The following is a 21,783-nucleotide window of genomic DNA, read 5'->3' as shown; positions in this document are numbered from 1 at the left end:
TATATATATAATATATATATATATATATATATAATATATATATATACATATATAATGTATTGTCATAAACAAGTGAACTCAATTATGTATAGAAAGGTGATATATTTATTTTGTTATAATAATTATGGTCAACATTAATTGTAGTCTCATACAGCAGAAGAGGTGTCTTCTGGCAGCAGTCATCAAATGAACAACCAAGAATGGTTTTAGCACCAACAATTCAAAGTAAAATAGGGATATCAACTTCTGCCTGCAGCTGCATCAAGAAAACAGTGTAAGGGAGTATAGTAATTCTGTTTTTACTTATTCATTAATCAAGATGAATTACCTTCTTAAGATATTTAAATACTTACAGAAATTGTTAATTACTGAAGAAAAAATATTTTTCTATTTTTCTGTACTGTGACATTATCATATTTTAAATGTATCCATCAGTGTTTCAGTGTAATTTTTATGCTCTGTCTCTGGGTTTAATTTTTTCAGAAGAAATCTTTGATCCATATATCATTGCTTTAGTATTTCATGACAAGCTTAAAGAGTGTGCAATTTACTTTTGTTGATTTAGTTCTGTTACATGTCGTTTAGTTTTTCCTATTGACAATGCAACAATAACTTCCTTTATGTCATTTCTGTAAAAATTTTGTTTTGTAATGCTGGTTAACAGGGAATTGTTTATTTATAAAGTCTAAGAAAATTTTGCCATGTTAGATTCAACATTTAATGAGAATGGAGGATTAAATCAGATGCTATTTCAAACGCTTTCCTTAGATATTAAGGGCAAATGTTACATCTGTATGGTGGAAGGTAAATTTAAAACATAATAAAAGTAGTACATTTTAAAACAATTCTTTGGCAAAATATACACACACGTCTATGTATATACATAGTGTATCTTGTGTGTAGAAATAGATGTAAGACAGTTACCATTAAGTTTAGAGCTTCATGCAGATTACCATCATCCAGTCTGCTTCCAGTATAGTGGTTAAGCTACTAACATACTTAGCAGTATGCTAGTTGTGACATACAGAGCAAATGTAGAAGAAATTATAATAAGCACAAGCTTATATAATCTATTCCTACATACATTTCACCCTTGTGTTGTTTGGAACTCTGCATTTGATGTTTCAAGATACTTAACCACAACGGATCACTGGGGAACACTTTATTGAATTTAGTTAGAAAGGTCCATTGTGGTTAAACATCAAATTGCATTTAGAATATCCAATGCAGAGCTTCAAACAACCACAATGGTCACATGTACACAGGAACAAATGATACAGACTTGTGTTTATTGTAATTTCTCCTATGTATATGCATATGAATACATAAAGAAGGGGATGTCCCGCTAAATATACCTGATGAGATACAAACTGCATAGATTGATGCAACACAATTAGATGCACAAAATCCAACCCATAACAGACAGTTTCAGGATGAGTCAAAACAATCATTGAACTGAATAAAGGCTCCTGCTAAATCTATCCTCTGCTTCCTTCATCAGTTATCATTATCTCAGCTAACACTGTGGACTTCCTGATGTAGATTCAGCAGATATATACCCCAACCGTGGATGACCCCAGGCAATACAAACTGTGAACATGCTTTACTCAACACACCAATTGATGTATACCCATTAGTCTAAAGAGTTACATACATATATTATATATACATATATATATAAATATGTAAACGGTGGTGCATCAGCATGGCCGCAGCTCTCAGCTGAAACTATAGGAAAAAATATGTTTTAAGGTTTTACTTAGGTATAGCAATATTAATAATCTAGTGTTAGAACTCAATATACATATGCTTCAAAATGAAGTGTAATGCAAGTCCAGTGTGTAATATGAAATTGAATAAATGACAAAAGAACAGCTTCATCAGCTTACAGCTGTTTCTGCTATAAAATGCAGAAACAGTTGTAAGCTAACGAAGATGATTACATAATTCCTGTTCTCTTGTCATTTATTTAATCTCATATATACATCAACATCATCAACATCATCATCATCGTTGGACGATTTGACAGAGGACTGGCAAACCAGATGGCTGCACCAGACGCCAATCTGATCTGGCAGAGTTTCTACAGCTGGATGCCCTTCCTAACACCAACCACTCTGAGAGTGTAGTGGGTGCTTTTACGTGCCACCGGCACGAGAATCAGTCAGTCGGTACTGGCAACGGCCACACTCAAATGGTGTTTTTTACGTGCCACCTGCACAGGAGCCAGTCCAGTGGCACTGGCAACGACCTCGCTTGAATGATTTTTCACATGCCACCAGTACAAGTGCCAGTAACGCGACGCTGGTAACAATCATGCTCAAATGGTGCTTTTTATGTGCCACTGGCACGGAAGCCAGACAGTCACTCTGGATCACGCTCGGACGGTGCTGTTAGCGCTCCACTGGCACTATACATATATTTAATAAATTTAGTCTTCAATTACCAACAATATTGAGGTTGTCTTATTTACACATACACACACATAAATAAATATATATATAGTCATTAACATTTTTGCTAAGCCTTTAGCTAATTTAATGGCAGCAACTCATCTCATAAGTAAAAATGAAAAGCATATGTTGCACTTTTATACACTTTACTTGATCCAGGTTCATTTTGAAGTTGATATCCCTACTATACTTTGTCATGAAGGATTAGTGTTGATTATAGCTAATATAACATCATATATATAAAATGACACAGATGTAGAATGCTTACTTGCGTCATTTAATAAATTTAGTCTTCAATTACCAACAATATTGAGGTTGTCTTATTTTGTCATTGCACACATGGTTTATCAATACACACACATACATACGTACACACACACATGTAGTTTATATTTCTCACAGCTAATAGCTATGAGTGAGGAGGGCAGGAAAGAAGAGTCTCGTTATATCAGAGTTTGCGGTTTACATTCCACAATGGCTGTTCTATATGGACATATTCCCTCTCGATGCTGATGGTTTCGTCAAAAGATACCTGGTCTATGTAGTATGCCATGAGGTCTGTTATTGCTTTCTCTTCAATCTGCAAAATAGACAAATCCAACATACATTAATTTTCTGCATGTACACACTCACATTTTAGAAGAATGGATACAGTCTATTATTAGAACCAACCACCATTTCTTGCTGGGTACTTATATAACTGAGGCCACCTTGGTAGGATTCAAAATAAGAATAGAAAGAAACACAACTAAATATCAGACTTAAAAAAAATTAAGTGCTTGATATAGAATTGTTCAACTTAACCCTGCAAAGTGGTGCCCCAGCATGGCTGCAGTCCAATGACTGAAACAAGTAGAAAACAAAGGAAACAAGTAAGAAAATAAAAAGGATGTTTTTTAAAACGGGGGCCACATTTTTCATTAACGAAACACTTTGAAACTTGGAACACTGGTAGAATGTGTCATATAAAACATCTTTTTCTCTTAGTCTTCTTAAAAAAAAAAGAAATCTATAAATTATTCCATGTTAAAGTTGTCGTATTTCTGTAATTTCAACCAATCACTGACGTCCATTCAGCCGATATACATTAAGTGCCGACTACATAAACAAACGATTCTGAAACAATTAACCCTTTACATCGCTTAATCAGCCAAAGGGGTAAATGTAAACAACTGAATACTTGTCAGTGATTGGTTGAAATTATCGAAATAAGACAATTTTTTACATGAAATAAATTCGAATACAAAAATATTTTTCTGTTCTATAACACAAAATAGATAAGTATACAAAGTTTGAAAGTCTTTCGGTACCAAAAACACTACGTAAAACATTAATGAAAAATGTGGCCCCCGTTTTAAAATAGATCCAACAAAAATATAAAGAAAAAAAGACCTTGATAGCATTAGTGATTAAGTGTTTTCAAAGACAGGGGGAATAACTCCAAAATCGAAATCTATAAAGGTTCAGAAGGGTAGGAGAGAATTTAGATTTATTTATTTTTATCATTGGGTCAGAAAGGGCAGCAGTTATTATCCTTTATTTTACAGAACTTCTTAGATAAGGTTTCGTGAGCACCAACTACTAAATATCAGAAGGAACATTGTTTATCTTGCTTCATGGCACACAGACACGTTTTATTTGATCTACAGCATTCCAATATAATTTACATTTCTTTCCAGAACAGCTTTGCCTGAAATGTCAACACTCATCTTCACTGCACCCTCTTCTATGCAGGGTGCATCTGTATGTTCACACATGTTTTACAACTAGTGGACAACAGAAACTAATATATACATAAAAGGTCTTTTTTTTTTATATAATTGCTAAGTTAATAACATTTATTACACTGAATGGATTATTAATTAATAATTATACATTCAGTATAAAGCATCCTTGGTGCAGATGTGGATGTGTGGTTGAGAAGTTTGCTTCCCAATCATGAAGTCTTGGGTTCAGTCCCACTGCATGGCACCCTGGGCAAGTGTCTTCCATTGTAACTTTAAGTTGACCAAAGACTTGTGAGTGGATTTGGTTGATGGAAAATGAAAGAAGGTGCTGCCGCCACCACCACCACCACCATCATCATTCTGTTTCTCCTCTTCCTCTCCATTTAATGTCCATTTTCAATGCTGGCATGGATTGGACTGTATATTTCAATTAATTTGGGGAATGAATTTGGATTAGTTTAGTAAACTTCTATGTTTGGAACCTAGTAAAAAATTCTTACATAAAACTATATGAAGATTTAATTTGAATATGAATATTTTTAAATAAGGACCAGAGGCAGTCGCAAGTGAGTTGGTATCAAAAGAGTTACCAATTACAGTAAAATTGAAAGAACAAAAGTCCCAGGAAAACAGCAATGGTCTGCATAAGCATGAAATGAAAACAAAAGTAAAAAACAATATTAAAAAAATAATAATTGCATATTTATTCTTAATATGTCCAAGCAGATTCAAGCACAAGATATACAACTGACTATTGTATATGTCATAGGAGAAAAAGTTCTCCCTTTTATGACGACAGTGTGTTTGTAACATGCTCTGTTTCTTGGTGCAAGGGATTCTGGAACACAGTCGTTTCAGCATATCATGTCTCACCAGACATACCCAGGCCTTTGAGCCTAAACAAGCCATTGGCCTTTGCTTATAATTTTAACAAATAGTTTGCTGATTGGTGCTTATATCTGCCAACTGATAAAATAAATCATTATTTTCAATGTGCTGATAAAAGCTGATAAAATTTGAAAAATAAGCTGGGCTTTTATGCCATGAAGAATAGTGAGTTGTAATGTCTGAAGAATGACCTTTCTTTGAAGAAATGAGAATTCTCTTGAAAGAATTACAATGAGTGTTTACATGCATTTGCATATTTGTCTGAGGCAACATATGATTTTGTGTGCATCAACTTCTAAAAATGAGAAAGAACATTGCTTATCAGGTTTTTATTTGATTTAGTCTTTCAATAAAATTCTCATTTCTTCACAGACATTTTCACTGTTCCCTCTTATATATATATATATATATATATATATATATATCTTCATCATCATCATCATCGTTTAACGTCCGCTTTCCATGCTAGCATGGGTTGGACGATTTGACTGAGGACTGGTGAAACCAGATGGCTACACCAGGCTCCAATCTGATTTGGCAGAGTTTCTACAGCTGGATGCCCTTCCTAACGCCAACCACTCAGAGAGTGTAGTGGGTGCTTTTACGTGTCACCCGCACGAAGGCCAGTCAGGCGGTACTGGCAAACGACCATGCTCAAAATGGTGTATTTTATTGTACCACCCGCACAAGAGCCAATCCCGGGGCAATACATACACATTGTGCATGTGTTTCTATTTGTGTGTACCCTTGTCATGGCATCATGTGATAATTATAAATGATCAGTCACTGTCCTACAATTGACGTTCATTTCTAATCTTCTGTAGAAAACATGTCTGGCCACAGGGAAATATTACCTTACTTGGAAACAGGTGAAGGTTAGCAACAAGAAGGGCATCTGGTTGTAGAAAATCTGCCTCAACAAATTCTGTCTTACTCCCATGCAAGAATGGAAAAGCAGACATTAAATGATGATGATGTTTCAGTGCACATCAACATTTGTCAAATAATTTACATGGGGCTGTGTGGTAAGAAGTTTGTTTCCCAAGTACATGGTTCCAGGTTCAGTTTCCCTGCATGGTACCTTGGGAAAGTGTCTTCTACTATAGCTTGGGCCAACCAAAGCCTTGTGAATGGATTTGATAGACGGAAACAGAAAGAAGCCTATTGTATGTGAGTGTGTGTGTGTGTGTGTGTGTGTGTGTGTCTTTGTTTATCCCCAATCACTGCTTGACAATCAGTGTTGGTTTGTATATGTCCCTGTAACTTAGAGAGTGATAGAATAAGTACAAGGCTTATAAGAATACTAAGATCAATTTGTACAACTAAAAATTATTCAAGGTAGTGCTCCACCATGGCTACAGTCTAATGACTGAAACAAGTAAAAGATAAAACACAAGCTTTTGTTTGCAGCAACTTCTAAAAATATGAAGGAAACCTTGCTCGTTGTGCTTCATGGCACACAAACAATTCTTTATTTTACAAATATGGCTGTACCAATTCTTTAGACTTGAAACTGACTTTGGCCAAATTAATAAATGAAAGGTAACAGAAATATTTACCTGAATGTAATGGAGGGTTTTATTACGGGTTCTGGAAAGGTTCTGTGATTTCTCTAGCTCGTCTTTCACAATGTCAGTCAGTTGAAGATTAGTATCAGGTTTGACTTGATTTTTCTTTATCTGCCAGGGACTAATTACTGGAGGAGGAGGAGGACTGGTGGGAGATGTAGCTTCCATTGTGCTAGATCCCTCTGAAAGTTTCTGTTTTCTACAACTTGTTAAGCCCCAACTACAATAAAAAAATAAATATACATAAGTAAATATGTGTGGTGTGTTATTTCTTTACTACCCACAAGGGGCTACACACAGAGGGGACAAACAAGGACAGACAAACGGATTAAGTCGATAATACCGACCCCAGTGCGTAACTGGTACTTATTTAATCGACCCCGAAAGGATGAAAGGCAAAGTCAAACCTCGGCGGAATTTGAACTCAGAACGTAGCAGCAGACGAAATACCGTTAAGCATTTCGCCCGGCGTGCTAACGTTTCTGGTGTGTGTGTGTGTGTGTGTGTGTGTGTGTGTGTGTGTGTGTGTGTGTGTGTGTGTGTGTGCGTGTGTGTGTGTGTGTGTATACATGATTGGTGACTTCAATGGAAATGTTGAGTAGCACTTGGGTGTCTTCCACATTGTGCATGGTGGCCATGAAGTTAGTTCCAGCAATGAGGAGGGAACAAGGCTACTGGAGCTCTGTGATACAAAATAAAACCTTATGATCTTCAACACCAGATTTGGAAAGCCTGCCAGTCACCTGATAACCTATCAATCTGGTGTCCATGTTAGCCAGATTGACCACATTCTCACCAGAAAGCGAGATGCATGGTTGCTCATAAATGCACAGACCTTTCCTAGTAAAGAATGTACCTCTTAGCATAGGTTAGTCAATAGTGATTTCAGACTGCAGGTTAAAAGGATTCCAAGTAGAGCAGTCTGGAAAAGAAGGATTTCGAAGCTTAAGGATTCTTTGAATAGTCAGAGATTTGGAGATGTCCTAATTGAAGCATTTCACAAGAAGGAAGAGGATTTATAGACATGTAACACAGAAGACAACTGGAGGTTCCTAAGAGACAACTTACTGAGAGCCACAACCCAAATTTGTGGCTGGTGCAAAGTCCCAACCAGACTAGGGTGACATGGTGATGGAACAGAGTAGATGACAATGCCATTAAAGCAAAGAAACAGGGCTGGAAGGGTGGTGGTAGCAGAAAACTAAATCAGGTAGCTAGAAGGGAAGCTAGGAGACAGGTATACTTAGCCACAGGAGAAGCAGAAAGGAATAAGTTTGCCAATGTTCTGTAGCACAAGGACCAGAGAAGTTTGAGGTGTTTTGGATTGCTGTGTGTGTGTGCATGGATGATGGTTCACTTGCAGTTCGTGATTCTGCAAAGAAAGAGGCTTGGAAATGCCACTGCTAAATGTAGAGAATGCATGAGAGAAGGAGTGTCTGCTTAATGTAGACCCAACAGAAGGATCAACTATCCAGATCAACAGTAGCTTGGTAGATTAAGAATATGAAGATAAGGAAAGTCCCTGGCTCATCAGGAATCACTACTGAGATGCTTAAAATATCTGGCAGAGTAGGACGTGGCTTAGTCACCTGTACTATTAATCAGGTTGACCAGAAGGGAATCATTCTCAACGACTGATGTAACAGCATTATAGTCAACTGCTACAAATGTAAAGGTGACGTCTTAGTCAGAAATAATTACAGAGGTATCAAATTGCTGGACTAGGTGATGAAAGTTACAGAAAGGGTCATAGCTCAATTAATTAGGAAGAGAATTAATCTAGATGAGATGCAGTTTGGTTTTATGCCAGGAAGAAGCACTACTGATGCTATCTTCCTGGTGAAGCAACTTTAGGAGAAACATCTAACTAATAATAAACCTCTGTATTTGGCTTTTGTTGACATGGAGACTTATCTGGTGGGCAATATGGAAGCTAGGGGTAGATGAGTGGTTGGTGAGGGTTGTACAAGCCATGTACAGGGATGGTGTCAGTAAGGTGAGGGTCAGCAATGAGTATACCCAGTGCAGGCTATGGGTACATAAGAGGTGCAGTGGTATTACAGGAAGGTTAACAGAGAAAGTAGTCTTCTAGAAAAGTCATACATGAAAGAATTTCAAGTGGTGAAGACACGCCAGATTAAGAAGTTTATGAAACTCAAAAGTCAGAGAATGAAAACTGAAATCTGTCACCCACCTTTGAAGCAGTAATTAATGTAAGTAGCTGACACCTAGAAAGTTCTGAAGAAGCAGTACTGAACAAAGGTCTCAACTTTGCAACAACCATCAAGCGCATTCATACTTGGACATAATAGCCCCTACTGAAGAGATGGCCATAAAGATACCAAAAGCCCAGGGAGATGAACTAAGGTGGAAAGTGAGACAAGTACTAGAAAAAGTGAAACTTCCCAAACCAAACATCACCAAGGAAGAAATGTTCGCTATCAAAAGACAACAGAGTGACAATTCCATTGTAATACTTCTGGCGGACAAGGGAAATGCTACAGTGGTGATGAACAAGTCTGACTACTCCGAAAAATTGGCAAGTCTTATAAGTGATGGTAGCTACAGCAAAGAAAAGAAAGACCCAACTTTGAAAATAGAGAGGAAGTTGTCACAGATCTTGATCAAGAACAAGGATCACTTCACACCAATGAAGTACAGACAACTGACTCAACACTACAGTAAACTACCACACATGTACGGTCTCCCTAAGATTCACAAGGATGATATTCCATTAAGAGCTATAGTGAGCTGTAGAGGTTCAACATGTCATCCACTGAGCCACTTCCTTGTGGATATAATCAGTCCATTAGCAGGAAAGTCAATATGAAACTGGTTTTTTCTCCAAATACAATGTTTCTATACTCAAAATTTTATAACATTTTTCTAACATAATGATTTAAATATATACTTTAACCATATAACACAAGCCTTCTGTAGTTTTTTCACTCTTGTTTATCATCATCATCATCATCGTTTAACGTCCGCTTTCCATGCTAGCATGGGTTGGACGATTTGACTGAGGACTGGTGAAACCGGATGGCAACACCAGGCTCCAGTCTGATTTGGCAGAGTTTCTACAGCTGGATGCCCTTCCTAACGCCAACCACTCAGAGAGTGTAGTGGGTGCTTTTACGTGTCACCCGCACGAAAACGGCCACGCTCGAAATGGTGTCTTTTATGTGCCACCCGCACAAGCCAGTCCAGGGGCACTGGCAACGATCTCGCTCGAAAATCCTACAGGAGCCAGTCAGGCGGTACTGGCAACGGCCACGCTCAAAATGGTGCATCTCATGTGCCACCCGCACAAGAACCAGTCCAGGGGCACTGGCAACGATCTTACTTGGCTTGCCGGGTCTTCTCACGCACAGCCCATTTCCAAAGGTCTCGGTCCGTAGTCATCGCCTCGGTGAGGCCCAATGTACGAAGGTCTTGCCTCACCACCTCAGCCCAGGTCTTCCTGGGCCTACCTCTTCCACGGGTTCCCTCAACTGTTAGGGTGTGGCACTTTTTCACGCAGCTATCCTCCTCCATTCTCACCACATGTCCATACCAGCGCAATCGTCTCTCTTGCACGCCACAACTGATGCTTCTAATGTTCAGCTTTTCTCTCAAGATACTTACACTCTGACGGGTATTCACATTGACATTACACATCCAACGGAGCATACTGGCTTCATTCCTTGCGAGCTTACGTATGTCCTCAGCAGTTACAGCCCATGTTTCACTGCCATGTAGCATGGTTGTTCGTACGCATGCGTCATACAGTCTGCCTTTTACTCTGAGTGAGAGTCCCTTTGTCGCCAGCAGGGGTAAGAGCTCTCTAAACTTTGCCCAGGCTATTCTTATTCTAGCAGCTACACTTTCAGCGCACCCACCCCCACTACTAACTTGGTCGCCCAGATAGCGGAAGCTATCGACTACCTCTAGTTTTTCACCCTGGAATGAGATAGAAGTTGTTTCCTGTTTGTTTGCAGTCTTTATTGCACCTGAACATCTGCCACAAACAAAAACTAACTTGCTAGTTAACCTGCCTTTGATGTTGCTGCACCTCTTATGTGTCCATAGCTTGCACCGGGTACATCTTATAGAGTTACTACCTACTCCTTTTCTACATACTGAGCAGGGCCATCTACCTGAAGGGGTTTGTGTTTTATCTACCTTCCTACTTATTAGGATTTTGGTTTTAGCTAGGTTGACTCTAAGGCCCTTCAGTTCTAGACCTTGCTTCCACACCTGAAACTTCTCCTCTAGTTCTGATAGTGACTCCGCAATTAGGGCAAGGTCATCAGCATAGAGGAGCTCCCAGGGGCAACCTGTCTTGAACTCCTCTGTGATTGCCTGGAGGACTATGGTAAATAATAGGGGGCTGAGGACGGAACCTTGGTGGACCCCTACCTCTACCCGGAATTCATTGCTGTACTCATTTCCAACCCTCACCTTACTGGCCGCATCTCTGTACATGGCTCGCACAGCTCTCACTAGCCATTCTTCTATCCCAAGTTTCCTCATTGACCACCAGATAAGGGATCGGGGGACCCTGTCAAAGGCTTTCTCCATGTCAACGAAAGCCAGGTACAGAGGTTTATCCTTGGCTAGGTATTTCTCTTGCAACTGTCTCACTAGAAATAAGGCATCAGTAGTGCTTTTACCTGGCACGAACCCAAACTGCATCTCATCTAAATTGATTCGCTCCCTAATTAGTTGGGCTATGACCCTCTCTGTAACTTTCATAACCTGATCTAACAGCTTGATGCCTCTGTAATTATTTGTATCTAAAGCGTCCCCTTTACCTTTGTAGCAGTTGACTATGATGCTGCTACACCAGTCATAGGGTATGACTCCTTCGTGTATCACCTGGTTCGTAATACGGGTGACTAGGCTATAGCCAACACTGCCAGATATTTTGAGCATCTCTGCAGTGATTCCTGATGGGCCGGGGGCTTTCCCGGTCTTCATACTCTTAATTGCTTTATCTACCCTGGTACTATCAACTCGGATAGCTGGTCCCTCTATTGGGTCGACATAAGGCAGGCTCTCTTTCTCCCATTCATTCTCTTTATTAAGCAATCTATCGTAGTGGCATCTCCAGACCTCTTTCTTTGCATCCTCATTTAATGCAAGCGTACCATCATCCATGCGAACACATTTCTCTCCTACAACATCACTATTCTCTCTCCTACACTGTCTTGCAACCCGAAATACCTCGAGTCTTTGGTCCTCACGGCGCAGAACATTGGCAAATCTTTCCTTATCTGCTTCCCCTCTGGCTAAATAAACCTGTCGCCTAGCCTCCCTTCTGGCACATTGGTACAATTCCCTGCTACCACCGTTCTTCCAGTCCTTCCAAGCTTGTTTCTTTTGTCTAATAGCCCTGTCTACCTCCTTGTTCCACCACCACGTTACTCTGGGTTGGGAGGGGACCTTACACCACCCACAAATCTGGTCGGTGGCTTTCAACAGGTTGTCCCGCAGAAATCTCCAATTGTCTTCCACGTTGTATGATGCTATATCCCCTTCTATTTCGTTAAATGCTTCAAGTAACTTGTCTCTAAGTCTCTGTCCGTTTGCAGGGTCTTTAAGCTTCCACACCCTTCTTCTCCAAGCCTGTCTAATTCTGGGCACCCATTTTGCCTTGATCCCAAAGTCGCTAACTACTAATCTATGTTGTGGGGTACATTCTTCGCCAGGGTAGGTTTTGGCATTTATAAGCCGCCCTCTTTCCCTATTTCTGGCGAGGATGTAGTCGATTTGGCTAGAGTGTCTGCCGGAGCGGTAGGTGACTAGGTGACTGGCAGGTTTCCTGAAGTTGGTATTGCAGACCATAAGATTGGTTGCATCACAGAACTCCAGCAGTCTGGTTCCCTCCTCGTTGCGGGAACCGAAGCCATAGCCTCCATGTATGCCATGGAAGCCCCCAGCACGACGTCCGACATGACCGTTGAAGTCTCCAGCCACAAAGAGAAGGTCCCTGTCACTCGTCGACGAGGTAGTTTGCAAGAGGGTGTCATAGAATTGGTCTTTCAGACCATCTGGTAGCCCAGGTTGAGGTGCATAGGCTGAGATGACAGTAGCTAATCTATGATGAAGCACTAGTCTGATCTTAAGTACTCTGTCACTTACTCTAACGACCTCGATTACCTTATCCACCCATTTCTCCGCTAGAAGTATTCCTACGCCCCCGACCCCGTCAGTGTTCCCTGCCCAGAAAATCTTGTACCTGTGTTCTTTGCCTGTGAGGAACCTTGCAGAACCTCCTCTCCATCTTACTTCCTGGATGCAGCACATATCTACGCATCTCCGTTCAAGCATCTCAACAATTTCACCAGATCTACCTTTCAGCGTGCCGACGTTGAGAGTGCCAATCCTAACAGTATGGGTGTTGGGGGTGTGGGCCTGTAGCCTGGGAAACATCTTTTTTCCATACAAACATAGACTGGGAGATTTGACAGGAGCTGGCCAACTGGAGAGCTGTCCAGACTCCAATTGTCTGTTTTGGCATGAGTTCTACAGCTGGATATCCTTCCTAATGCCAACTATTTTACAGGCTGTACATAGATTTTGATTAATTTAACATGATTTGGTTTAGAAGGAATAGAATGTTAGGTTTTGCTCTATATTTTTTTCTCAGTGAGGTGAGTTTCCTTATTTAAAAGTGTTAGCAATGGTTAAGTTTTGACTTATATTTTTCAATGAAGAAGGTTTCCTTATTTAATCTAATTTGTGTTGGTGTTCCAATGGCACATTGATAGAATGGAAAGATTATAAATTGTGGTAGCATTTGTTTTGCACATTTTTCAATATTTTCACTAAGGGGTATCATTCTGTATTCTGGGAATGCAATCTGCTGTCGATGCAGAGTGCATCCGTGTGTGAGCGATAATCCTGTGGACCCTATGTAGTTTTTGTGGCAGCCCGAGCATTTTATGACATAAATAAGGTTTTCTGAGGTACAAGTAAAGTCAGATTTGATTTTGAATTTTATACATCCAACCACGTGCTTTCACACATCAACTTTCTCACACACACACACACACACACACACACACACACATATAAAATTATGGCTTTTAAGTGTTGATTTCTCAGCCCAAGAATTACAGCGTGATGTGCTGCTTGACTGGTCCCCCCTCTCTCTCTCTCTCTCTCTCTTTATATATATATATGATGATGATGATGATGATCTTTTCTCCCGCCATGCCTCTGTCTACCCTTCCATCCTCTCTCTCCCCTTCGTAGTTTTTCCTTTAAGGTCTTCAGGTTCTGGCTATATATAAATGAGAAACCCATTCTAAATTATCTCGCTGACGTACTACGACGAAATACCCGAGATGCAGATAAGATAGAGATTTTTATTTATTTACGGCCTCAAACATCTCAATACCTTGCGCTTTAGTCTTGTCCCTTATTATTTATCTTGTTTCTCTCCATGAAATTCAATTGAATTCAGTTGTTGTCTTAAATTCATGCTTATTCATTTTCTAAGCTTCCTAAATTCATGCTACGTTATATTCTAATCACCCAGAATTCATTGCTCTTTTAAAAAAATTACGATTTATGCATTGTTGTCTCTCAAATATTTAAAATCTACAATTAAGAGCCCTCTCTACTCGCTGGCGGTACCTACCCACCACTACCCATTTTCCTTTATTCAAAAATTCTTATCGCTCCTTAAAATTATGGCTTTTAAGTGTTGATTTCTCAGCCCAAGAATTACAGCGTGATGTGCTGCTTGACTGGTCCCCCCTCTCTCTCTCTCTCTCTCTCTTTATATATATATATATGATGATGATGATGATGATCTTTTCTCCCGCCATGCCTCTGTCTACCCCTCCATCCTCTCTCTCCCCTTCGTAGTTTTTCCTTTAAGGTCTTCAGGTTCTGGCTATATATAAATGAGAAACCCATTCTAAATTATCTCGCTGACGTACTACGACGAAATACCCAAGATGCAGATAAGATAGAGATTTTTATTTATTTACGGCCTCAAACATCTCAATACCTTGCGCTTTAGTCTTGTCCCTTATTATTTATCTTGTTTCTCTCCATGAAATTCAATTGAATTCAGTTGTTGTCTTAAATTCATGCTTATTCATTTTCTAAGCTTCCTAAATTCATGCTACGTTATATTCTAATCACCCAGAATTCATTGCTCTTTTAAAAAAATTACGATTTATGCATTGTTGTCTCTCAAATATTTAAAATCTACAATTAAGAGCCCTATCTACTCGCTGGCGGTAACCCGCCCTCCCACCCCCTCCACCGGAAGTTCATTCGTCTGTCATCCCACCCCCTCCACCGGAAGTTCATTCCTCTGTCATCCCACCCCCTCCACCGGAAGTTCATTCCTCTGTCATCCCACCCCCTCCACCGGAAGTTCATTCCTCTGTCATCCCACCCCCTCCACCGGAAGTTCATTCCTCTGTCATCCCACCCCCTCCTCCGGAAGTTCATTCCTCTGCCATCCCACCCCCTCCACCGGAAGTTCATTTCTCTGTCATCCCGCCCCCTCCACCGGAAGTTCATTCCTCTGTCATCCCACCCCCTCCACCGGAAGTTCATTCCTCTGTCATCCCACCCCTCCACCGGAAGTTCATTCCTCTGTCATCCCACCCCCTCCACCGGAAGTTCATTCCTCTGTCATCCCGCCCCCTCCACCGGAAGTTCATCCCTCTGTCATCCTGTCAACCTCGGCTGTCTCCCGGAACCCATCTAGTGGCCTTGGCCATCCTCTCCCCTACCTTTGGGTAGCGCATTAAGGTTGAGAAATGTTTGCAGGTTGTAGGTAATGTTTTGCTTATGAATTCTTCCAATTGCAAGTTTTCTTTTCAGGTACACGACACTGCTTTTCCCCTTCCCAGGCTACAGGCCCACACCCCCAACACCCATACTGTTAGGATTGGCACTCTCAACGTCGGCACGCTGAAAGGTAGATCTGGTGAAATTGTTGAGATGCTTGAACGGAGATGCGTAGATATGTGCTGCATCCAGGAAGTAAGATGGAGAGGAGGTTCTGCAAGGTTCCTCACAGGCAAAGAACACAGGTACAAGATTTTCTGGGCAGGGAACACTGACGGGGTCGGGGGCGTAGGAATACTTCTAGCGGAGAAATGGGTGGATAAGGTAATCGAGGTCGTTAGAGTAAGTGACAGAGTACTTAAGATCAGACTAGTGCTTCATCATAGATTAGCTACTGTCATCTCAGCCTATGCACCTCAACCTGGGCTACCAGATGGTCTGAAAGACCAATTCTATGACACCCTCTTGCAAACTACCTCGTCGACGAGTGACAGGGACCTTCTCTTTGTGGCTGGAGACTTCAACGGTCATGTCGGACGTCGTGCTGGGGGCTTCCATGGCATACATGGAGGCTATGGCTTCGGTTCCCGCAACGAGGAGGGAACCAGACTGCTGGAGTTCTGTGATGCAACCAATCTTATGGTCTGCAATACCAACTTCAGGAAACCTGCCAGTCACCTAGTCACCTACCGCTCCGGCAGACACTCTAGCCAAATCGACTACATCCTCGCCAGAAATAGGGAAAGAGGGCGGCTTATAAATGCCAAAACCTACCCTGGCGAAGAATGTACCCCACAACATAGATTAGTAGTTAGCGACTTTGGGATCAAGGCAAAATGGGTGCCCAGAATTAGACAGGCTTGGAGAAGAAGGGTGTGGAAGCTTAAAGACCCTGCAAACGGACAGAGACTTAGAGACAAGTTACTTGAAGCATTTAACGAAATAGATGGGGATATAGCATCATACAACGTGGAAGACAATTGGAGATTTCTGCGGGACAACCTGTTGAAAGCCACCGACCAGATTTGTGGGTGGTGTAAGGTCCCCTCCCAACCCAGAGTAACGTGGTGGTGGAACAAGGAGGTAGACAGGGCTATTAGACAAAAGAAACAAGCTTGGAAGGACTGGAAGAACGGTGGTAGCAGGGAATTGTACCAATGTGCCAGAAGGGAGGCTAGGCGACAGGTTTATTTAGCCAGAGGGGAAGCAGATAAGGAAAGATTTGCCAATGTTCTGCGCCGTGAGGACCAAAGACTCGAGGTATTTCGGGTTGCAAGACAGTGTAGGAGAGAGAATAGTGATGTTGTAGGAGAGAAATGTGTTCGCATGGATGATGGTACGCTTGCATTAAATGAGGATGCAAAGAAAGAGGTCTGGAGATGCCACTACGATAGATTGCTTAATAAAGAGAATGAATGGGAGAAAGAGAGCCTGCCTTATGTCGACCCAATAGAGGGACCAGCTATCCGAGTTGATAGTACCAGGGTAGATAAAGCAATTAAGAGTATGAAGACCGGGAAAGCCCCCGGCCCATCAGGAATCACTGCAGAGATGCTCAAAATATCTGGCAGTGTTGGCTATAGCCTAGTCACCCGTATTACGAACCAGGTGATACACGAAGGAGTCATACCCAATGACTGGTGTAGCAGCATCATAGTCAACTGCTACAAAGGTAAAGGGGACGCTTTAGATACAAATAATTACAGAGGCATCAAGCTGTTAGATCAGGTTATGAAAGTTACAGAGAGGGTCATAGCCCAACTAATTAGGGAGCGAATCAATTTAGATGAGATGCAGTTTGGGTTCGTGCCAGGTAAAAGCACTACTGATGCCTTATTTCTAGTGAGACAGTTGCAAGAGAAATACCTAGCCAAGGATAAACCTCTGTACCTGGCTTTCGTTGACATGGAGAAAGCCTTTGACAGGGTCCCCCGATCCCTTATCTGGTGGTCAATGAGGAAACTTGGGATAGAAGAATGGCTAGTGAGAGCTGTGCGAGCCATGTACAGAGATGCGGCCAGTAAGGTGAGGGTTGGAAATGAGTACAGCAATGAATTCCGGGTAGAGGTAGGGGTCCACCAAGGTTCCGTCCTCAGCCCCCTATTATTTACCATAGTCCTCCAGGCAATCACAGAGGAGTTCAAGACAGGTTGCCCCTGGGAGCTCCTCTATGCTGATGACCTTGCCCTAATTGCGGAGTCACTATCAGAGCTAGAGGAGAAGTTTCAGGTGTGGAAGCAAGGTCTAGAATTGAAGGGCCTTAGAGTCAACCTAGCTAAAACCAAAATCCTAATAAGTAGGAAGGTAGATAAAACACAAACCCCTTCAGGTAGATGGCCCTGCTCAGTATGTAGAAAAGGAGTAGGTAGTAACTCTATAAGATGTACCCGGTGCAAGCTATGGACACATAAGAGGTGCAGCAACATCAAAGGCAGGTTAACTAGCAAGTTAGTTTTTGTTTGTGGCAGATGTTCAGGTGCAATAAAGACTGCAAACAAACAGGAAACAACTTCTATCTCATTCCAGGGTGAAAAACTAGAGGTAGTCGATAGCTTCCGCTATCTGGGCGACCAAGTTAGTAGTGGGGGTGGGTGCGCTGAAAGTGTAGCTGCTAGAATAAGAATAGCCTGGGCAAAGTTTAGAGAGCTCTTACCCCTGCTGGCGACAAAGGGACTCTCACTCAGAGTAAAAGGCAGACTGTATGACGCATGCGTACGAACAACCATGCTACATGGCAGTGAAACATGGGCTGTAACTGCTGAGGACATACGTAAGCTCGCAAGGAATGAAGCCAGTATGCTCCGTTGGATGTGTAATGTCAATGTGAATACCCGTCAGAGTGTAAGTATCTTGAGAGAAAAGCTGAACATTAGAAGCATCAGTTGTGGCGTGCAAGAGAGACGATTGCGCTGGTATGGACATGTGGTGAGAATGGAGGAGGATAGCTGCGTGAAAAAGTGCCACACCCTAACAGTTGAGGGAACCCGTGGAAGAGGTAGGCCCAGGAAGACCTGGGCTGAGGTGGTGAGGCAAGACCTTCGTACATTGGGCCTCACCGAGGCGATGACTACGGACCGAGACCTTTGGAAATGGGCTGTGCGTGAGAAGACCCGGCAAGCCAAGTAAGATCGTTGCCAGTGCCCCTGGACTGGTTCTTGTGCGGGTGGCACATGAGATGCACCATTTTGAGCGTGGCCGTTGCCAGTACCGCCTGACTGGCTCCTGTAGGATTTTCGAGCGAGATCGTTGCCAGTGCCCCTGGACTGGCTTGTGCGGGTGGCACATAAAAGACACCATTTCGAGCGTGGCCGTTTTCGTGCGGGTGACACGTAAAAGCACCCACTACACTCTCTGAGTGGTTGGCGTTAGGAAGGGCATCCAGCTGTAGAAACTCTGCCAAATCAGACTGGAGCCTGGTGTTGCCATCCGGTTTCACCAGTCCTCAGTCAAATCGTCCAACCCATGCTAGCATGGAAAGCGGACGTTAAACGATGATGATGATGATTGTCACCATTTAAACATGCTGTGTTTCTGATATATAAATATTTAAACACAGTATAGCTGATATATCATATAAACACGTTTGGTAATGCAGTGTCATGTAGCATATATCATAAAACATGTGAACTGACACACTAGTGTTACTGACATATAAACATGTGGGCTGATTTACAGAACAGTGTTTATGTCACCATACACAAAATTAATGGAACACTATCTGAACTGTTTACTTTTTAACTGTAATACATGCATGCACACACACACACATACACATACTTGTATACATGGGGAATAGCTTTTCTTTCATTAAATACATGACAGTCTTCAAGTATTGCTATATTTCAGGATGGTCTTTTTTCTCTGCCGATTAACCGCTTCAGCTTTATTATTACCTTCGCCTTCACTAAGGTGAAGGTATTGTTTTCAGTTGTGTTTGTTCGTTTGTTTGTTTGTCCATGGACAAGATATCACAAGAACCGCTGGATGGATTCGGATGGAACTAGTACAAACTGATCAGATTTTGCGATCGATCCGGCACTGGACAAGGATTCTGGATTATTTTTCCTGATTTTTTACTTAATTTTTGAGAGCAGTCAGGTTCATTTTTAGTATTCTCGTTTGTGAGAGCAGTCGAGATGATTTTAGATATTCTCATTTTAAAAATCATTTCTGGCTAATTGTTGAGAGGACATTGGTGTTGCCTTGGCAGAGGTTTGCACTCTCTGTGTGCTCTTGTTATTCGTGTTTTAGTGTACTTTGTCTGAAATCTTTCATCACCCATCCTGTGACCTCTTGGGTGGCTCTCCATCCTATGTGTCTCCTGTCCTGTTTAGTCCATGGACTAAACAGGATAGGAAATTACAGACAAAAGACACTAAAATAAGAATAATAATAAAGCTGAAGTGAAGAATGAGTATATAGATTCTGTAAAACTTTGGTTTAAAGCACCAGCCTGTGAATTTAGAAAAAAATATATAAGAATGATAATGAATTCTTAAGAAGAGGTCTTATTCAGGAAACCTTTTATTACAGGGGAACAAAATAAAATGTTCCAGCATGTGGACTGACATACTACTATATAAGCTGTAATCATACAAACATGTATGCTAAAATCATTATGGATCTTTAGGCAATTTTTAGTTTTAGCTATTTCCCTATCAAAGAGTTAAAATAATAAAATATTTTTTCTGATTATTAACCTCATCTTTAGCAATATAAAATGCTTGAATATTTATACTGATATCATGCTTTAGTTGGTCTGTTCTATGAATGTCATCAGGTGTGTGTTTTTTTTCTGGATGAGTATACAGTAGTGGATTGGAACCAATAGAAACTTTAATTTTTAAACTTAATCCTTTTGTTACCATATTTCTGTTGAAATATACTGCCTTTGTTTCAATTACTTTTTAAAATATTGAATAATTAACTAAAATAATCGACATTATTAATCAGGTGTTTGTAACATAAACTAACATGAAATTTCGATGGAAGCTTGTGTCGTACAACAAATTTATTCTATGATACAGACTTTCTTTAAAACAGGAAGTTAAAAAGTAAACAATTCAGATAGTGTTCCATTAATTTTGTGTATGGTGACATAAACACTGTTCTGTAAATCAGCCCACATGTTTATATGTCAGTTCACATGTTTTTATGATATATGCAACACAACACTACATTACCACACATGTTTATATGATATATCAGCTATATTATGTCAGTCTAAATTTATATTTCAGAAATGCAACATGTTTATACGATCTGTCATACATTAATGTATTAGTCCACATGTTTATATCAAACATCATAGACAGTTTGGAGTCAGTTCACATATTTATATGATTTATATACATAATTCCAGCACTAAAATTTGAAATTCTTACCTGAAAGTATTTTTATTATTTTCATGGCTTCCAGACTTTGCTGCTTTTAGATTCTGGCACCGACTCTTTACCTCCCTAAAAATAATGAAGCAATATCAAACATTATCAACACACACAGACTAGAGAAAAATGAAGCTAGTATATGCAAACAATACTCAAATCAATACTAAGACTTGCCAAAGTATTATTGTATCTAACTTTTTATTTCTTTTACATTACTTATGCCTTTAATTAATATCAACATCAGCATCAGAACTTCCTATTTCATTTTGTAAAAAATATATATGGACATGGCTGTGTGGTTCCAGTTTCACCTGGGGCAAGTGTCTTCTATTATAGTCGTGGGCTGACCAAAGCCTTGTGAGTGGATCTGTTAGACGGAAACTGAAAGAAGGTGGCGAGCTGGCAGAAACATTAGCACGTCGGGCGAAATGCCTAGCGATATTTCGTCTGCTGTTACGTTCTGAGTTCAAATTCCGCCGAGGTCGACTTTGCCTTTCATCCTTTCGGGGTCGATAAATTAAGTACCAGTTACACACTGGAGTTGATGTAATCGACTTAATCCCTTTGTCTGTCCTTGTTTGTCCCCTCTATGTTTAGCCCCTTGTGGGCAATAAAGAAATAGGAAACTGAAAGAAGCCCATCGTACATATATATATATATTAATCAATGAAATTCTAACTTAGTCTGATTTTCATGTTTTATTAAATAATAAAACGTGAAAATCAGACTAAGTTGGAATTTCAATGATTAATATATTATTCTATACACAATCATACAAACTCGGATATTTATATATATATATGTGTGTATATATATATATATATATATATATATATATATATATACTTGTGTACATGTGTCTTTATGTCTGTTTCTCCCTCATCACCACTTGACAATCAGTGGTGTTGTGTTTACATCCCTGTAACTTACCATTTCAGCAAAGGAGACCGATAGAATAAGT

General features: G+C 40.6%; 1 protein-coding gene across 2 annotated transcripts in view; it reads right to left on the bottom strand.

Moving 5' to 3' along the window:
• Positions 1–82: 82 nt before the first annotated feature.
• LOC106879132 (inhibitor of Bruton tyrosine kinase) overlaps positions 83–21,783 on the bottom strand; it is an 82,856-nt gene continuing 61,155 nt past the window's right edge. For both annotated transcript variants that reach the window (XM_089342137.1, XM_089342138.1), the window contains exons 22-24: positions 20,820–20,894; positions 6,628–6,856; positions 83–3,033 (exon numbers count right to left, since the gene is read on the bottom strand). In XM_089342137.1, the coding sequence (XP_089198263.1) occupies positions 2,902–3,033; positions 6,628–6,856; positions 20,820–20,894 (436 nt within the window). In that variant the 3' untranslated portion in view covers positions 83–2,901. The remainder of the gene's footprint in view (positions 3,034–6,627; positions 6,857–20,819; positions 20,895–21,783) is intronic.

Source organism: Octopus bimaculoides, chromosome 25 (genome assembly GCF_046866305.1).
Source record: "Octopus bimaculoides isolate indiv1 chromosome 25, ASM4686630v1, whole genome shotgun sequence".
Classification (NCBI taxonomy): Eukaryota; Metazoa; Mollusca; class Cephalopoda; order Octopoda; family Octopodidae; genus Octopus; species Octopus bimaculoides.
The sequence above is the reverse complement of the archived record's forward strand: the minus strand, read 5'-3'. Positions and strand labels throughout refer to the sequence as shown.